This window comes from Archocentrus centrarchus, chromosome 9 (assembly GCF_007364275.1).
Source record: "Archocentrus centrarchus isolate MPI-CPG fArcCen1 chromosome 9, fArcCen1, whole genome shotgun sequence".
NCBI classification, from domain to species: Eukaryota; Metazoa; Chordata; class Actinopteri; order Cichliformes; family Cichlidae; genus Archocentrus; species Archocentrus centrarchus.
In genome coordinates this window covers 21003192-21022207 of record NC_044354.1, presented here as the reverse complement: position 1 = coordinate 21022207, position 19016 = coordinate 21003192, and the positions used below count along the sequence as shown (strand labels likewise).

The 19016-nt window shown below is 39.9% G+C and overlaps 1 protein-coding gene across 2 annotated transcripts in view; it reads left to right on the top strand.

The window, feature by feature from the left end:
- LOC115785478 (piwi-like protein 1) overlaps positions 1 to 4397 on the top strand; it is a 49277-nt gene extending 44880 nt beyond the window's left edge. For both annotated transcript variants that reach the window (XM_030737145.1, XM_030737144.1), the window contains exons 12-21: positions 304 to 418; positions 498 to 685; positions 780 to 852; positions 1485 to 1685; positions 2497 to 2600; positions 2751 to 2821; positions 2906 to 3059; positions 3264 to 3389; positions 3473 to 3620; positions 3988 to 4397. In XM_030737145.1, the coding sequence (XP_030593005.1) occupies positions 304 to 418; positions 498 to 685; positions 780 to 852; positions 1485 to 1685; positions 2497 to 2600; positions 2751 to 2821; positions 2906 to 3059; positions 3264 to 3389; positions 3473 to 3620; positions 3988 to 4104 (1297 nt within the window). In that variant the 3' untranslated portion in view covers positions 4105 to 4397. The remainder of the gene's footprint in view (positions 1 to 303; positions 419 to 497; positions 686 to 779; positions 853 to 1484; positions 1686 to 2496; positions 2601 to 2750; positions 2822 to 2905; positions 3060 to 3263; positions 3390 to 3472; positions 3621 to 3987) is intronic.
- Positions 4398 to 19016: the final 14619 nt, after the last annotated feature.

Below are 19016 nucleotides of genomic sequence, written 5' to 3'. Positions count from 1 at the left end.
GCAATTGTTAACTGAAGGACTAGTTGCTGCTTGTTAGCGCCATCATGACAAACATCACAAGTGTTTTTAACAATGTTAACAGTGAGTTGATCACATCTATAATCTGCCTACCTAAAAGAAGAGATGGTTTTCAATGTATATTTTTAGTTGAGCATGATGATTAAAGTTCTTCATTCTTTCCCAGAAGTTGTCCTCAACTCAGCCACACTTGGCTAATCTGATCATATGCACAAAAGTTAATGGCAAACTTTCCTGTCAGTATGATCACTGGCTTTGATTTACAGCTTGAAAATGATTTCACAGGAATGCTGACGCACAGGCTGAGTTGGATAAGTGGGGACTCAGCTTTGATAAGCAACTTCTAAGTCTGACTGGCAGAGTCCTCCCAGTGGAGAGGATTTACCAGGGGCCAAGATCGGTATAATTTCTTCTTCTCAGTTTATTAAGTGCATACACTTGTATGCTTGTAGAAATTAACATAATGAATTCTCACCTAGTATGAGTACAACGCCTGGGCAGCTGACTGGTCCAAAGAGATGCGTGGAGTACCTCTGATCAGCTGTCCCCCGCTGAGTAATTGGCTCTTGTTTCACACCCGTCATAACAGCAATGAAGCCAGCGGTCTTCTGCACACCCTCAGCAGAGTCTCAGGCCCACTCGGAATCCACATGGTGAAAGCTATAATGTGAGTTGATTATTTTTATTTATTTTTTTAATTTAACTTAAAATTTGATGTATTGTTGCACTCTTTTAAATCATGCATGAATCTTTTTCTTTAGGATCCAGTATGAAGATCATCAGGAGTCTCTCCTTAGAGCTCTGCAGCACAATGTTGGACCCCAAACACAGATGGTTGGTGATGAATCTACTGTACACTGGCAGTACAGCAGATTCTTTTACATACCCCTCAGCCTGGGTATTGTTGTGGGGTTATTATTGTCACCCCGCTGGTTGGGTGAGCGGGCGGCCAATTTTCAACGTTGAATGCAATAACTCAAGAACCATGTGACCTAGCATGTTTAAAATAACACCACACACCTCTGCTAAAAATCTGGGATAACTTCATTCTTACCATAATGGGTCAATCACAGAAAGTGACAGTATTTATTATGACTTTTGCATTTCTAATTCCTGGCTCGCTCTTAGCCATTTGCTTTTGGATAGATATTGTGGATTAAGTCACAAAGGCTTGTATGCACCCCATTAGGATCTACTGAGACCTGGTACATATGTGTTCTAGAGCTTATATTTTCACAGGATTTGTACCACCTAATGACTACTGCCAGGAAGCTGAGGGGTTGCAGTGACAGCTGACAGTGTTTTTAGTTCTGTAATGGTGTTTATCAACCATAGTTGCACTTTCATATTTGACAGGAACTTCAGCTCAGTTACAGAGTAGTGTATTATAGTTATCTATGTCATAAATATCTTAATTTTGACAAGGATCACCGAAATAGTACCAAACTTCTGCGCTTGCTTGTTAGGTGGTGGTAGTTCTCCCCAGCAACAGGAAGGATAAGTATGACAGTGTTAAGAAGTACCTTTGTGTGGACTGCCCCACCCCCAGCCAGTGCGTGTTGTCCCGTACCCTCAGCCGACCTCAGGCACTCATGACTGTGGCTACCAAGATTGCACTGCAGATGGCTTGCAAGATGGGAGGAGAACTCTGGAGCGTGGAAATCCCTGTAAGTCCTGTGCACACTAAATAGTTTAGACATTGAAGAAAATAAATATTGAGGTGTTGAGGAAAAAAAATTTAGTAGCTTTTGAATGAACTAAACCTTCAGGTACTGTAGATGAGAATAGATTTGGTCTAAATATGTGAACCTAGATAACTTGTAGAGCTGCAGGAGTAACCATGCATTGGTCTGACAGTTTCTGATTCTGGTCAGTGGTTAAGACAGGGGTCAAGAACAGTGAAGTATAAAGATGGGCCTATAGTGGCTCATTAGTGTAGTGGTTTACTTATTTTACTTACAAGCAAAAGATCCCCCGTTTGAATTTGGGGATGAATCTCTGATCCTTTTGGGATCCTTATATTGGGGTGGCTGTAGCTCAGTAGGTAGAGCAGGTCACCTACTGATCGGAAGGTCAGCGGTTCGAATCCTGGCTACTCCGGTCTACATGCCAATGTATCCTTGGGCAAGATACTTAACCCCAAGTTGCTCTCCGACCGTTCTGTCGGAGTATGAATGTGAGTGAATGTTAGTTAATTAAAAGCACTTAGCTTCATAAAAAATGGAAGTGCTTGTATGAATGGGAGTGCATGGGTGAATGCAAACAGGTTGTATAAGCGCTTTGAGTGCTCATACTGAGTAGAAAAGCGCTATATAAGAACTAGTCCATTTGGGTTGTGTCTGGAAGTGCATCATCATCACCAAATCGAATGTGAAGCTACCCACTGTGGTGACCCTCTGTGAATGAGGGAGCAGCTCAAAATACTTGTACAAATATGGGGATGTAACACTATATTGTTAAATTGTCACGTTTGTGCAGCTCAAACAGCTGATGATCGTGGGCATCGACTGCTACCATGACACTGCTGCTGGGAAAAGATCTATTGGAGCTCTAGTGGCCAGCCTCAACCAGACCATGACCAGGTTGGTATGTGTAACTGAGGTGGGCATCCATACTGTGAGCAGTGCAGTGCTGATCCAGATTGTGACCATAGTTTTCCCACAGAGTTCAGTGTTTTTTCACATGTGCAAAAACTGGCCTTACAATACTTGTTTTTATGGTTTCCCATAAAGGTGGTACTCAAAGTGTGTGCTGCAGCATAAAGGCCAGGAGATCATGGATGGACTGAAGATGGCCTTGACTGGCAAGTTTCTTTTCTCAGTTCAGAGATTTCGACTTTAATATTCACACTAAGGATCTTGGCAAAACTGTCGTAACTGTTTTCCAGGTGCCCTGAAAGACTACCTGAAGTTCAACAACTCTCTGCCTGCACGCATCATTGTGTACAGAGATGGAGTGGGCGATGGCCAGCTGCACAGTGTGGTTAGCTATGAGGTTCCGCAGATCATCGACTCCATCAGGTCAATGGGGCATGACTACGTGTGAGTTTTTCCATCTCCAAAATTAGTATGTTTAAAAGCGGTTCCATTTCCAGTGTAGCGTTACTGATGACACGTTATTAAATTTCCTTTGATTTGGGAATTGCAATGAAAAAAATCTGTGAAGCCAGTAAAGTGAAATTGACTGGAACAGAAGAACAAAGCTCAGATTGAGTTTTTGCTAGAGCCTCTGTCCTTTTGCTGTAGCCCTAAGCTGAGTGTGGTGGTGGTGAAGAAGCGCATAAGCAGCAGGTTTTTCGCCCGCCTCAATGCCAAGGTGTCCAATCCTCCCCCCGGCACCGTCGTCGACTCAGAGGTCACCCGGCCAGAGTGGTATGTATAGTTTTTGGTTTTAATCTTTGGCTCTATTTAAATACTACTGGTAGTACTAGTACTGTTGCACCTTTGTTTCCTAGGTATGACTTCTACATTGTGAGCCAAGCTGTTCGCTGTGGAAGCGTCTCACCAACCCACTACAATGTCGTGTATGACACCAGCGGACTCAAGCCTGATCACATGCAGCGGCTCACCTACAAGCTGTGCCACATGTACTACAACTGGCAGGTAGACTGGCTTTGAAGTGACCTTTTTATTTGGGAAAGTAATCAAATTAGAAATTTGTCTACACTGAAAATGTCCTCATCTAACCTGGCTCTTACAGACAGGAAATAGGCTCTTTTTAAAATTATTATTCAAAATGTTTGTGGGGAGGCTTCATTAAATCATGACATTTGATAAACTTCAATCAAATAGACTTTAAAAAAAAAAAAAAGTATTTCCCTGCTATGAATTGTACATGTGTATCTGGAGACATTTGGCTGCTAGTGTTAGGTGAAAGCTATTACTACCTTTCTGATGAGCTGTATAATTTACCCCAGGAAATGCATAAATGTCACTGATCGTGACATTGCGTTCATTTTCTGTGCTTTAGGGGATCATCCGAGTGCCCGCTCCCTGCCAGTACGCTCACAAGTTGGCCTTCCTTGTGGGTCAGAGCCTCCACAGAGAGCCCAGTGTGAAACTGGATGACTTCCTCTTCTACCTTTAAGGATCCAATGTATTGAAACAACTGTTATTTGATCATTTTTGTTCTTTCAGCTTATACATTTGTATTGTATTGATTCAGTTAAGTATGTTTCACAGAAGTTTTGATCTGTTCTAGTTTTCAAATCTGTTTGGGTCCAAGTGCCACAAATGCGCCCCAAGGAAAGTGTAATAGGAATGTGTACTTGGCTGTTGTGTAGTCAAGGAGAAAAGTCTTTGTTTGCCCCAAATTTGTGTTTTGTTTGAGGTTCTTGTGATTTCTGCCTAAAAGTTCTTTGTACTTGGTTCCCAAAAAAACTGTTGAAATAAATGTTTGCATTTGTAATTTCTGGCATTTCAAAATAATTCAGACAAGCATTACATTACAAAATATCAAATTTATTTTTTTTATATAAAAGATTGCACATGCACACCCACACAATAATTAGTCACCATCAATATAGGCTGTTTGATTATAAATTTAAATGTACAAAAAAGGCAGTCTAAAAATCAAGTATAAACATTTAAAAACAATTTTACAAATGGACAAAGTACAAAAAAAGCAACAGTCACTCAAAATGAACAGAAGCAATGTCCGAGGAAGTGCTCCATAAATAGTTTATTGTAGGTTAAAATGGCTGTTTGGCCGAGAGTTGTACAGAAAGTATCAGAATGTTTTGTATACATTTTTTTTTTTTTTTTTCTTTTTTGGCAGTTTCAGTTCAACTCGTATATAGAAAATAGATTTTAAGCAGTATGGGAGGATGAGGATGAAGTGGGGAAGGTTGGAGGAGGTGGACAGTTCCGTTTCACGCACGAAGACGGACATCTGCACAATTCTTTTGGGCAGCTTTAAAAATACATTGGCCTTCAATTCATTGTACATTCACTACATTAAGGTGTAGATATATATGTGTGTGTGTGTATGTGTATATATATATATATATATATATATATATATTACAGTATTTGTATCCTGCGCCAACATAAAGTGGGACACTGAACAGGCATCACTGACAGATTGGCTTGGGAAAAAAAAGTATTTCAGATCTTTTAGATTTTGGGTCAGAGGGATAGAGGGGGCAGCATAGAGGTAGCCTTGTGTCTCACTGTTTTCTACTGTGATGGTCAAACCTATAGCTCAGAAGTGTTGCATGTTACAAATTCACAGCGGTACGATGACAGACTTAATTTGCTGATTACACAGTAACTATTTCTTTAAAGTGACATTATAGTCGATTATGTTTTAAATTGGGAGCATTAGTGTGACAGTGAAATAAAAACAAAAGAAAAGTCATTTTCTCCACAGATAATTTTGCTGTGAGGGGACAATTTCCAAAAGGGATTTCCCAAGATTACAAAAATGTTTATTTTTGAGGGGTTTAACAATGGATGGTGAACATCAACACAGGAGACAGTTTTATGTAAGCTCTGATCCTATGGAAACAACAGTCACACAATACCCTGCATGTCACAAGTTGGGATTAACATCTGCAAACATATAATGAAGTAACAACATCAGTGAATAGTAGGCATGAAACTGCATGCTCTACTGGACAACGTACTACCCATTGTGCAATTATAAGGCAAATACATGGAGGTTGGATATACCAGGCATTGTCATTTAGGCTGATTTCACTGCAAAGACCCTGTAGTAGATACAGTATGTGCTTGTTGCCGACATGTCTCTGGGGAGGGAAATATTCCTGTATCACAGCTGTTGAAGTAGGGCAGAAGAGAAGGAGTTAATCCTGCTGACTGGTCTGACTATACTGCACAGTATGTCAGCTACACTGTTAAAGTACTGCATGCTGTAGGTTCCACACTGAGCATTGTATGTATTCTGAAGGGGCCAGGAGGGAATGTACTGAAGTAAAGCATGCAAACCTTGCGTACGATTTATGACTGGCTGTTTTGAACTAGCTCAAGTAAAGAAACTCAAATTATTTTGCTCACGTCAGATTCAAAATGGACTCCAAGGTTTAACTGAGCCCTCGCTATTTGAATGACATTCTGGTTTCTGTATACAGCAACACTTTTGACCCAGGCTGTCTCTTAAGTGTCACCCTCGACCAAGTGGAAACTGGAAATTGCTGCAGGCCCTGCCCTTCCTTTCTACTGCTAAATTTCATCAGCCAGAGAACTGGAGGTAAGATGCTCATTACTACATCGTCTGACACCATGAGGTCTTGGGACCGTAATATGAAATGTGTTTTTGAAAGTATGTAGTTGATACTGTTTGACAAAATACAAATATTCTAGTGTACAAGAGATGTACAAGAATAAAGCATTTGCTAAGCTCACAAATGCCATCTGTCCACTGTATGATATTTGGATTTTCTTTTTTTTAAAAAAAACACTACAAGGATGCGGCCGACACTCTCCAAGTATGTCAAGGAATTGTTTTACAGTGCCAAGTCTTTGCAATAGTTTCTTCCCTTTGGAGAGCAGTCCCTTTTTCTTTTTGGAGGAGTACATGTCCATTAGGGCCCTGATGGGACTGCAGGGCCAGAGCCAGCAATGTGTGGACGCACTGTGGAAGAGGCTGCTCTTCTGGGGGAACCCGATTTTTCCAACGGGACCTAATGGGAGACCCGTAAGGGACAGTTGAGGGTGTTAAAAAGCCAACTGTCTCTATCACTACTCCCCCTCCTTCTCTTAAGTCCTTTCTGTCTCAGCTGGGCCAGCATAGCTCTGAGGTCTACCTCCCTCCCTCCCTGGATGTTGACCTGTGCACTCAGGTAAGTTTACACCCCCACCCCCCCTCTGTTAGGTAGAAACAGTGTCTGTGTGTGTATATATATATATATATATATATATATTTTTTTTTTTTTTTTTTTTTTAAATCTTGTGGTTCAAATTTTTATCACCAGATGGCAGCAGAGGCTTTGGTATGTCATTCAATCCACTCTAAAATACTGGTGTTGTGGGCCAAAGAAAATGCTTTTGTCTAAAAACTGAGACACAGAGATGAATTATACCAAACAGAACACCTGGTTTTATTAATTTTTCACACCTGTCTTAACAATCAGGTCATTCCATCTCTCTTGAAAGATCCCCCTTCATTGTGTTTTAAATGTGGGTTAGTCTGAGTTTGTTATATTAAGTTAATAACTGTTAAATTTACAATGCTGAATTTGTTCGTTTGCAGTGTTAGCACTGTTGAGTTGTGGCAGGAGGATTTAACAAAAAAAAAAGACTTGTTTTGACAACAGAAATTCCACATTAAATCCACTTTAAGTAGATTTCTTTTTACAGAGGCACGGTGGTTATTGAGAAACAAAAATTGCATTTTTAGTGTCTTTCGTGAACACAAGGAATTATTACTTCTGATTTGGGCATCTGACAATTGTTATTTGACAGAATTAAAAAACTGTGAACTGAGCCTGAAAGTAATTTTATACTTTTTAAAAGTGCAATCTACATATTTTGCTTTTAATTCATTAATTTTACACTTTTGCTACATTGTAAGTAAAAGAGCTGATAACTTTTTAGACAGCAAAAAGTTTAGTGCAATAAATTCATAACTTGAGAATAAACAAACCACTGCAAAGTGTTACAGTAACTATCAGAAATCAGAAAACACTGATGTCATTAGTTTTAAAAGCTACTTCTGTGTCCATCAAACACTTACAGCGTTTCTCAATCGCCAAAACACTAAACCCCATTCCCTAAAGCAAATTCACAGAAGCCTAAATGAATTTCTCGAATCACACACTCTTTTTGCCAAACCACGAACACAGTTCAGGCACTTGGACACATCCGGAGCAACTCAATCACTCTCTTTTGCACAACAGCAAACACATTCTCAGTCACTAAACACACTTCACACATGTGTTGCTGAACCTTAAACAGTCTCAGTCATTTCACACGCGTGTTGAAAAATCATTGACAATGGCAGGAGAATCAGAACAAAACTCCAACATTGCTGTCAGCTGTTACACACAGCAACTCCCAATTGAACACACATTTGTCAAATGAAGTGTCCAGACCAGCTGGGCAGGATAAAAGTCAGTTTATTGTGCAGGTGGCGCATGTGCATCTATAATGGACAGACACCTACCACCACTGACTGGTAGCCTTTCGATTCTATAAAGAATACATGAAATGTGGAAAAAATTACATGAAGTACTGTATATCACTGCAGATATTTCTGTATATACTGTATAGCAACATTACCTGTTCTCCTGTTGAAAAACTCTAACAATGGATGCAACAGTGTTTCTGTTTAGAACAGGTTGGACTCTTTGTCCAGCCTCTCTAAGTGAAAGGCCATGATTTACGACATGCTCAATCACAGTTGCCCGAATTTCATCTGTAACTTGAGCCCTTCCAGCTATACCTCCACCTCGCACACGGACTCCTCTTCCTCTGACCCCTCTACCTCTTACTCTCACTCTACCTCTCATCTGCCTTAGACCTCCTTGATGGTCCATGCTTGCAAAGAACAACACAGGCCTGCAGACTGATTGCAAACTGAAAAATTCTGTGAAGAAGTGTCAAACAGGTGCTTTCAGTGATTTCATACTGATCAGGGAGTTTCTAAGAGCTCGGAGCATATGGTTTCTGTTCTGTAACCACAGCTAAAACAATGGAGTTTAGATTTCTTGAATGACATCTGCATTAACTGTTTTGCAAAAGGGTGGGAAAACTGTGTCAATCCAATGAGAATGGGTTAACACATTTACAAGAGGTGTCTTTTGCTCTGCTGAGATGGTGATGATGAAGACTGTGAGGTTCCCAGTTTCTTCAAACAGGTCAAAGCAATCAATAAAAACTGTAAATCATAATCCTTCTCCTCGCATACAAGGTCTTGAATAATCAGGCCCCAGCTTATCTTAAAGACCTTATAGTACTGTATCACCCCAATAGAGCACTTCGCTCTCAGACTGCTGGCTTACTTGTGATTCCTAGGATAATTAGGAGTAGAATGGGAGGCAGAGCCTTCAGGTTTCAGGCCCCTCTTCTGTGGAACCAGCTCCCAATTTGGAATCGGGAGACAGATACCCTCTCTATTTTTAAGCTTAGGATTAAAACTTTCCTTTTTGATCAAGCTTATAGTTAGGGCTGGATCAGGTGACCCTGAACCATCCCTTAGTTATGTTGCTATGGGCCCAGGCTGCTGGGGGGTTCCCATAATGCAGTGTTTCTTTTCATTCACCTTATTTACTCTGTTTATACACCACTCTGTATTTAATCTTTAGTTATTATAAATCTCTATCTCTCTTCCACAGCATGTCTTTTGTTCTGTCTCCCTCCCGTCAGCCTCAACCAATCGCAGCAGATGACTGCCCCTCCCTGAGCCTGGTTCTACTGGAGGTTTCTTCCTGTTCAAAGGGAGTTTTTCCTTCCCACTGTCACCAAGTGCTGCTCATAGGGGGTCGTTTTGGCTGTTGGGTTTTCACTGTATTATTGTAGGGTCTTTACCCACAATACAAAGCGCCTTGAGGCGACTGTTTGTTGTGATTTGGTGCTGTACAAATAGAATTGAATTGAACTGAAATGAATTGAATTGAATTGAATTGAATTGAACTGAATTGAGTTCAATTCAGTTTAATTCAATTCAGTTCAACTGAATTGAATTTTAAAGAAGGAAAAGGTTTAGAGCTTTTCTTTATCTAAACATTTATTTTTGAATGCATATTAAATAAAGCCAAAAGCTTCCAGGCTTGTTTGACAGTGTGTAGAACAAACCTAATGACATGAACACCCAGAAAGTTTAAAAGTCAACCCAACACATCCAAACTTTCATTTAGTTGTTTTTTCCAAGGCTGGCAAAAACCGAAGCCGACTGAACAACTGTGTGGCTATCACAATAAACATAGCATCTTTTCTCAGTATATTTTAGTTTGTGAATTGATTTCTTGTGTCTTCCACTGAACTACTGAGCAACTGAAACAGTCACACCAATGTTAACATCTAAACCCGATGAGAATGTGTCCCCACAGACCTGAGTGTTTTTATCTAGCTTTCCCCTGACACGTAGTGGACACTGAGAGAAGATATGTGGTATATGAGGAATATGTTTGAAAAGAAAACAAAAGAATTAAATAAGGTGTGCAGTGTTCAGAAAATGCACAAAACAATTTTTGTGGAGGCACTTCATAGGATCAGTAAAATACTGTGATAAACAGCTATAAATCAAATGAGTTCATGAAGCGATGAGGCCATGAGTTAGTTCTTCCTATATCCTCTCATCCTGCTGTACATACTGACAGAAAACACTTTTGTTTAGTTTGCAATTATTTATTCGTATAAAGATGAACAAAAATAACAATAATATAATTCAATAGCATGACTTTATAAACAAAAAAAGTTCAGTTAAAAAAGAAAACTTAACAAGTAAAAAATTCAACAGTTCATAAAAATTAACAAATACAAGGTAAAAAAGCTAAACTAAATTGAATAAAGTTTAAACATTCAGTTAAGAAATGGATAGAGGATAGAAGTGGATAGAGGTGAATGGGGACAGGTCTGCAGGGGTCTGAGGGGGGAAATAATGGGCAGGAGCAGCAGGGAGAGAAGGAGCAGCAGAAAATTATACATCAAGCAGACTAAGGGATCAGACAGAAGTGACAGCACTGCAGTGGCAATGGTTTAAAGGGGTCGAATGGCTCCTGGTTCAAATGCAGACACTGCAACACAAACAAGAATGCAGTGAGTCTTCTGAGATTTTTAAAACCACCTTCAAGACAAGATGTTGATTCTTAAACCCGCAGTGAGCAACATTTAATGGATATATTGAATAAATTGATATGAAATCAGAACGAGGTCAGTTCTTCAGGATATGAGGAGGTTCTGTACGTCAGTTGGATTGTTTTGGAGGAAGTTGTTTTGTCATGGCATTTCCCATGAAAAAGTCACTGTGATTCACAGAAATCTCCTCTTACCTGAGCTGCAGGTGGAGCTGCGGCTTCCCCTCCTCTTTTTGCCCTGAAAACAAACACATTAGACTTTTCATGAGCTGATACAAGTTGTGCTGTGACAGTGTTTCATCAGCTTCAGTGCAGTGATGTGGACATTTATGACTTGTATGTTTTCACTTTGGACTTACGTAGTTAACTTTGGCAGACCAGTTTGGGTATTTTTGGGCATGGAGCCTTCTCTCTTGATCCACCTGCTCGTAATACTTTGCCTGCTGGTCCGACGACAGCGATTTCCACTGTGGACAGAAGAACACACTGTCAGCATCCACACTGCTACTACACATAACTACAGGACAGCTGGTACACAGGCACAAACATGAGCATAAAACATTAACAGATGCATGCACTTACCCTCTCTCCCATGACTGCATTAAGGGTGGCATTCCCACTGATCTTCATTTCTGCTTTAACCTTTGCCCTCTGCTCCTTCAGAAAGATCATGAATGCGTTTGGTGGCTTCTTGATGTGCTGCTCTTCCTGCTCGTCCTGACGCTTCCTCTTTCTATAGGAATAACACAGAGTAAGAGCACACGTTACCACTGTGTACAACTCTGAGGAATGGATTTTAAAAACACAAGTGAAGCTGTATAGCTGAATCAAAGCTCCATGAAAGAAGGCTGAATACATTCATGCAGGCATCTGCAGATAAATGACAGATAGCTGCAGATCGTGATCCAGTCCCACTCAATAAAGTCTAAAAGCAGCAGAGCAAACTTACTTTGGAGTGGGTGTGTTGACTGCAGGACAGGGTGGAGTGAAGTCGCACACCAACACACCGTTCCTACACAGACACAGAGAGACGGGTATGAGATAACAGATGTTCAGCAGCTGTGTTCACTTATGTGTTTGTGTCTTTTACTTACAATACTGTGACAGGACGCAGGTATGGCAACATGCTGTCTGGAATCTGCAGTATGTTGTTATTCTGGAAACATTAAAACCACAGAACAGGTGATCACACAAGATGCAATAGTATCATCTATCCGCTAGATGGCAGTATTTACCCCCTCTTTTAGATGTAAATACTGACTCTGAACATGTGACATCTGTGAGATGAAAACACATGTGGGGGGCTGAAATATGCAGGTGAATAATCACAATGTGCCTGAATGTTTCTGCTGAGGCTCACAAAGGTCAGTAATATGAGGGAGAACAGGAGCTTACTGGGTTTGCAGGAGCAGCAGGGAGAGAAGGAGCAGCAGGGAGAACAGGAGCAGCAGGAGGAGCAGTGGCTGCTGTGGGAATGCTGCTCACAGGCCAATGATAGAGCAGGTTCTGTGGAGGGATGGAGAAAGTTCAAAATCCGCAATACTGACACTTAGTACAGCCTTTCAAAGACCACATGATGAGGACCATAGAAACATACAGTATGTGTAGAGAGACTGAACCCTTGGTAATCTAATCGTCACCAGATGCAGAGAAGATTACATGAACAACACAGAGCACAGTGATCAATGGGAGGAGAACATCTTCATGTAACTAGATTCATCCATAGTTTTTATTGTTCTTGACAGCTTCACTTTGCTCTCCTCAATTATTACTTTTGAATTATGACTCAGTGGCAGTGATTACATTTACTGATCAGCAAAGCATCACACCACAGTTATACACGGCTAAAATACAAGGAAGGTGACAGCAGACATTTTTCCTTCGGCCTGAAGCATCCAACAGTTTTAAGTACCTTTATCAATAAAAGTCTAATGACACTGGTCACCACCTCTGCATGTCTTACCTGTTCCTGGCTACCTATCACCGGCTGACTATAGAGGTGAGCTGGCACTGTGGTGGGGGGAGCAGTCATTGGGGGAAATTGTTGCACAATTGCAGGAGGACTCTCTGCAGCTGGCTGAGGGGAGGCGGGTGGCACAGCAGGCAAAGCAGGTGGAGGTGAAGGATCGGCCGTTTCACCACACAGGTCATTTATGACACTCTCAAGTATAAAATTAATCTTTTCCAACTCCAGTTCCTCAATGGCACTGTCTGCTGCTGGCTGAGGGGAGGCGGGTGGCTCAGCAGGCAAACCAGGTGGAGGTGAAGGATCGGCTGTTTCACCACACAGGTCATTTAAGGCACAATTGAACATAGAATCCAGCTCTTCCCAGTCCAATCCCTCAATGGCACTTTTGAGCTCTTGTCTTATGGATTTCATCTCAATCATGTGCTGTGTGTCTGAACAAAAGAATGAAAAACTGTCTGAGATCCTGTGGCACACATTCATAGGAGGTTTTGATCCTCTTAGAATGGGACCAACATCTTAAACATCCTACAGAGTTAAACTACGGCCAAGAATTTTGTGGAAACAAGCTACAACTTACCAGTTAAATCAGTTAGTTTTAGAGTATTAAGCAAAAACTTTTATTTGAGATTTAACTTTATATAAAGAAGTAAAATACCTGTAAAAGTGTTGTATTTATGAATTAACTGAAACCAAGCTATAGTTCTTACTCTGTACTTTGTAACACAATCAGAGTCAAGTATAATGCACTGTGACACATGCCGTTACCCAGGTATACATAATATAGTGATTTGTTTTCAGTTTGTTTTTTACATATATGTATGTTCAGTTCAGTTGTTTTAGATATACATAGTCACCCCTCTTTTTTTATATATATAATCTTTATTAATTTAATAATACCAACAAGGTACATGAGTATCTGTATTTTGATTTGATTCAAAAAATTCCTTTCTTTTTAGTTCAGCTTCAGCTCAACCAGTTCACAACATTAATACAAATACTGACATCTATGATTTGGTAACTGATTAAACTGAACTAGATTGCAGAGGGAAATATAGTACATTTATTTAACAGCTGTAGTAACAAGTTACTCTGAAGATTAAAGTTTTACAGGCATTCCTGTGACAAACTAATACTGTTTTGATGCATTGTTAGAAATTAAATCATCCCAAAAGTTCATTAATTTGTACCAACAGTGTACTGTGTGACAGAAGCTGCTCCTTTACGTATATTTTTTCCTGATAATACTGGTGCACATTCTGTTCTTTTGACAATTTGTGTTCAAGGGTTGTGTTCAACAGCCAACGACAAGATTTAGAGAAAATATTTATGTAGAAACTCAAATTGTGGATGAAGAATTCCACTGTATAAACCTAAATTACCTTAAAACTGCCTATATAAGTACTTACCAATGATGTTCAGAGGTGCTTCTGGTCTATATTGTAAAATGTTTTTACAAAACTGCTTGGAAAGCCTCGAGCTCTGGAGAGTACGTCTTCACACACTGAATTTCAAAGGTGATGTGAATCTCTCTTTAGTTGCTATAGAATGTTGCAGAGTGGTTACATGGTAACATCACTTCTGAACATTTCATTCCACTCCAGTCTGTTTCCAGCATCTCCTCATCCACAGTCTTCATCATGGCTGGATCAACCTCCTCAGGGGCCCCAGGGCAGTTGGTGGGCCTCCTGAGTCTACAGTACATATCAAAATCCTTAAAGAAACCAAATTATATATATTATAATATAATATATATATTATCTATATATAATATTTAAAAAAGAAAAAAAAAACCAAACCAAATTATAAGCACAGAAACAAAAAAGTCCTCAGAAATTGGCAATAAAGTTTGAAATAGTACTGTTTCTGTGCACAGACATATAAAAGTAGAGGCTGCACTGCAGGTCAGCGCCATATTGGATGTGGCAGATCTGCGCCGTAAAGTAATGCAAATAAATGGACTGAACTTCATAAAGCACCTTTCTACAAAGTTCTTTATGTTAATGTGTCTTTTTCACATATTCATTAAAACATATTGGAAAACTGATAGGCACCAAAAATAATAATAACTTTCTCTGATAATTATAAATTTTAAATACTTCATGTATGTTTAGGGTACAGGCATCAAACCTGCATGTTCTGTTTTTGAGTGTTTACAACACTGTTACTGTGCTATAGATGGATAGATAAATAAATAGAGGTCTATAATAATAGAAAAATAATAGAAATAACATTTGCAGGTTTGTTAACTTGATTAAAAGCTGTTCATTTTTTAGGTATTATTAATGGCAATCTTTAAGAAAAAAATGAACAAAGTTTGCAAATTAAAAAAAAAAAAAAAAAAAAAAACCAATAATAATAATAATTTAAAAAGCCACAACTTGAAGCTTGTTTTAATTTTTGGGGGGTTTTTGTGTGTGTGTGTGTGTGTGTGTGTAGTTTTGCATAGAATTGGTAGATTTTCTGCATTTCCTTTTAGTATAGCAAATATTAATTTTCCACAATTGAGGGTTATTGTGCAACAATGGCCTTTTAGCTTACCATGACTTACAGCAGGAGACTTGCTTCAGGAGACGGACATTGTCATGTACAACACTCAGAGAAACAACTGAAGATACCACACTTTTGTTTTTTTTGTCTAATGCATTGGCTAGGGTTGCTATGTCCTACCAACAAACAGCATCAAGTGTTTTGGTGACACAGAGAGGTTTCCTAAAACTACCTACAGGAATGTCATACAAAGTATACATGTTGCATACCAGAAACTAAGGGTACCCATGACATCTGCATTAGACGAGGGGAGCGTAATCTTGGTATCCTCAGTTGCTCACTTATGTGATGGAAACAGAGCCTTTAAGGTGTGAAATGAACACTCTTCTTCTGTTTTGCCAAGCAGGTGAGGAAAAGAAATAAAATATATATATATATGGTGATGGCATTTCAATAGTTTGCACTATGACAATGGCAAATTAGAACACATGGAAGGAAACATCTAATGACAACTATTAATATTTTAACAATTGCATTATTTGTTAAACACAAAAATAACATCACATATTTACATTTAGTAAAGAGATACTTCTGAAATGCTCCTCTGATGGCAACATAGGTGAAGTGACCTTTGTGCTACTTTACAAGAAAGCAATTTACAAAACAAGGCGTTCAGTAGCAGATACAAAAGTTGAACTACACTAGACTCATCTTCAGAAATCCCTTTGATCAATGTAACGCACACACATACACACACACACACACATGCACAGACACAAAACTAAAGGAGATAGAGGGAACTGAAAAAAAAAGGATGACAGAGGGCTAGTACTGCGAAGGAGCATGTACCCTTTTGGTCTTTATCCGTGCTGGAGTGTCCTGGGGGTACCGAGATGGTGAGTCAGTGAGAAAAACCTCCACATCATCAGGCACTTCTTCTAGCAGGGGAAGGGAAGAAGAGACACAAGGGGCCACGTGAACCGTTCCAAACCCCCCCCCCCCCCGAAACCTAATCAGCCCACCTGCCACTCAACTCCTACCATAGTGTTAATCACTCATACCATTCCTTTGAATATTAAATTAAATAATTATCATGTTTTATATAAAAGTGTTTTTTTTTTATTTAATTCTTTCTTTTTTGGCATGTATAATTATGAATTTGTCTCAGGCTGCCTTTTAATGTTCCCATGTTACTTTTATATTGAGAAACAAGTCTTAAGTGTGCCCTAGAAGCTACATCTGTAGTATTTTTGAAAGGCTGAAGCTCAAAGCTGCATGTCCCGTGTTAAAATTCATCATCCTCAGAGTTGATAATCCATTGAATGAGAATAAAGGCACATCATTGTTCTTGTGTTGCAGTTTTAGGCTTGTTAATGCTCTACTATTATATTTCTGATACATCTGATATTATTTCATTCAAAAATATGCATCTTTAGCTGTTCTAAACAATATCTTTGTCCTCTGACTGCCAGAGAATCATCCCATATGAGACAACATCTTGGTAATCATATATGTTCTTTCACAAAGAAACATGGTATTTTGAACTATCAAACAATAAATGTAATATAGGGTATTATTTGATCATGTGCATAGCTGTGAATCAGGGAGAAATCTGATCACCAACCCCTAATGAACCACCTTCAGCTATAAGACAAAGAACATAAGAAGTTTGGCCAAGAGCTCAATGTCTGGCCTCAGTCCAGGATTATATACAGCAGAAGCAACAGAGACAGCCTAAATCTAACAAACTGGTGCTGTAGACAAAAGGTGGTCTACTAGACTACAGCATGTTCTATAAATTTCTATAAAGCTTATTCATGGCATGTTTTTCTGAAAGCACGTTCACTTTAAGTGCCCCAAATCCATTAGCTGACTTCTCTTCCATAACCTTCATATTACTTTGTCTACCAATGAGGTCATGCAAATTCTGTGTACTTACATAGTAAAAGCCATCTTCATCTATTTCACCAAAAACTGTCATGACATCACCGACACAGAAAGTAAGTTCAGCCTGTCAAAGAAGAAAACGCATTAAGACTGTGTTTAACCTGCCATAGTCCTTCACAGCAGAAAAACACTCTCCAAAACATCCAGTTCTAGGGCAGAGTCATGAGTTTCAAATGTTTTTGCTTCCTTCTCCAAATCACTGTGATGCATCTTAAACACGAGTGTCAATTCAGTCTCAGCAGACAGACTGTTGCAACTGTAAATGCATCAAATATTGTAACTTTGAAGACAGGATTGCAACACATCTGGGCACATCTCTTTGATGGGATTCTAGAGAACACATGAACCAAACAGAATGTATGTGCACAATATGTAGGAGAGAGGTCGACACAAAAGACCAAACCAAGGAGGGGAGATGCTGGCTCAGGCAATGCATGATCACCATGGACAGAGGGCCGTGGCCTGTCATCCCAGGCCCACCTCCTCCTTTGCACTCCAACAAACGGGGGGAGGAAACACACACAGAGCAGACAATAACGTACCCTCCTAACCCTCACTCACCTCCTCATTCAGTCTGTTGCCTTCGTACTGTGTCGGTGGCAGTGCCAATAGAAAGGTAAGAATAAGTGAAATGGGGGGAATGGCCAAAAAAAAAATTTTTTTAAATGACAGCACGACAAAGTACTTTGAATCCGGTGGCTAACACAGTGCTAACTGTAACTCCTCATTTAACCTCACCTGTGCACATATTATCCTTCATCCAATATAAAGGAATCATTCTACATTGTCTTGTCAAGAGTTAAACAAGGAGATTAAATACAACTTCATCTGTCTGTTAAATAAGAAGGGACCACCAGGCAAGCAGCAGGCACCAGGGCTGAAAACTTGATCCAGTGCACAAGTGCAAAAAAACTGCAGTTCCTTGAATGGTCACTTGACAGTGGCTTCAAAACATGATCTTACGGAACCCCGCAAGGGACATGGGGGAAAAAAAAAACATGGGAGGAAAAAAAAAAAAAAGAGGCACTTTTGCGAGACCTCGCAAAACTTTTGCGAGATCCCGAGTTACTTTTGCGAGACCTCGCAATACTTTTGCGAGATCTCGAGTTACTTTTGCGAGATCTCGCAATACTTTTGCGAGATCCCGAGTTACTTTTGCGAGACCTCGCAATACTTTTGCGAGATCTCGAGTTACTTTTGCGAGATCTCGCAATACTTTTCAATTTAAGGCCATGCACTTCCGGGTGAGTCTTGCGACCTTAGAAACAATCACAATAATGGAGGACGCACATCCATGGGGGGAATACATAGATTTTTATTTCGATCTTGGTTTAAACTATAAAGACATTACGTCGGTGCTTGGTAGTAGACACGGCTTTCATATTAGTGAGAGACATCTGAAGAGAGTTCTCAGCGCAAGGGGACACACTCGTCGCAAAGCGTACTCTGACCTCGCAGCCTTGGTTGATTTCATTAGCAACGAGCTGCAGTACTCTGGACAGCTTCACGGATACCGATGGATGTACGCTAAATGCAGAGAACATGGACTACGTGTAAGAAAAGAGGATGTGCGCTTGGTATTGAAGGAGATGGATCCCCGAGGAGTGGCATTAAGGCAAGCAAGACGTCTCAGGCGAAGGAACTATTTTTCCAAAGGACCGAACTTCATCTGGCACCTGGACTCATATGATAAACTAAAGCCATATGGCATTTGTATTAATGCGAGTATTGATGGTTTCTCAAGGAAAATAGTCTGGCTTAATGCCTATACAACAAATAGTAATCCAAAGGTTATTGAGGGCTATTACATAGAAGCGGTACAGCGTTTAAGGGGCTGCC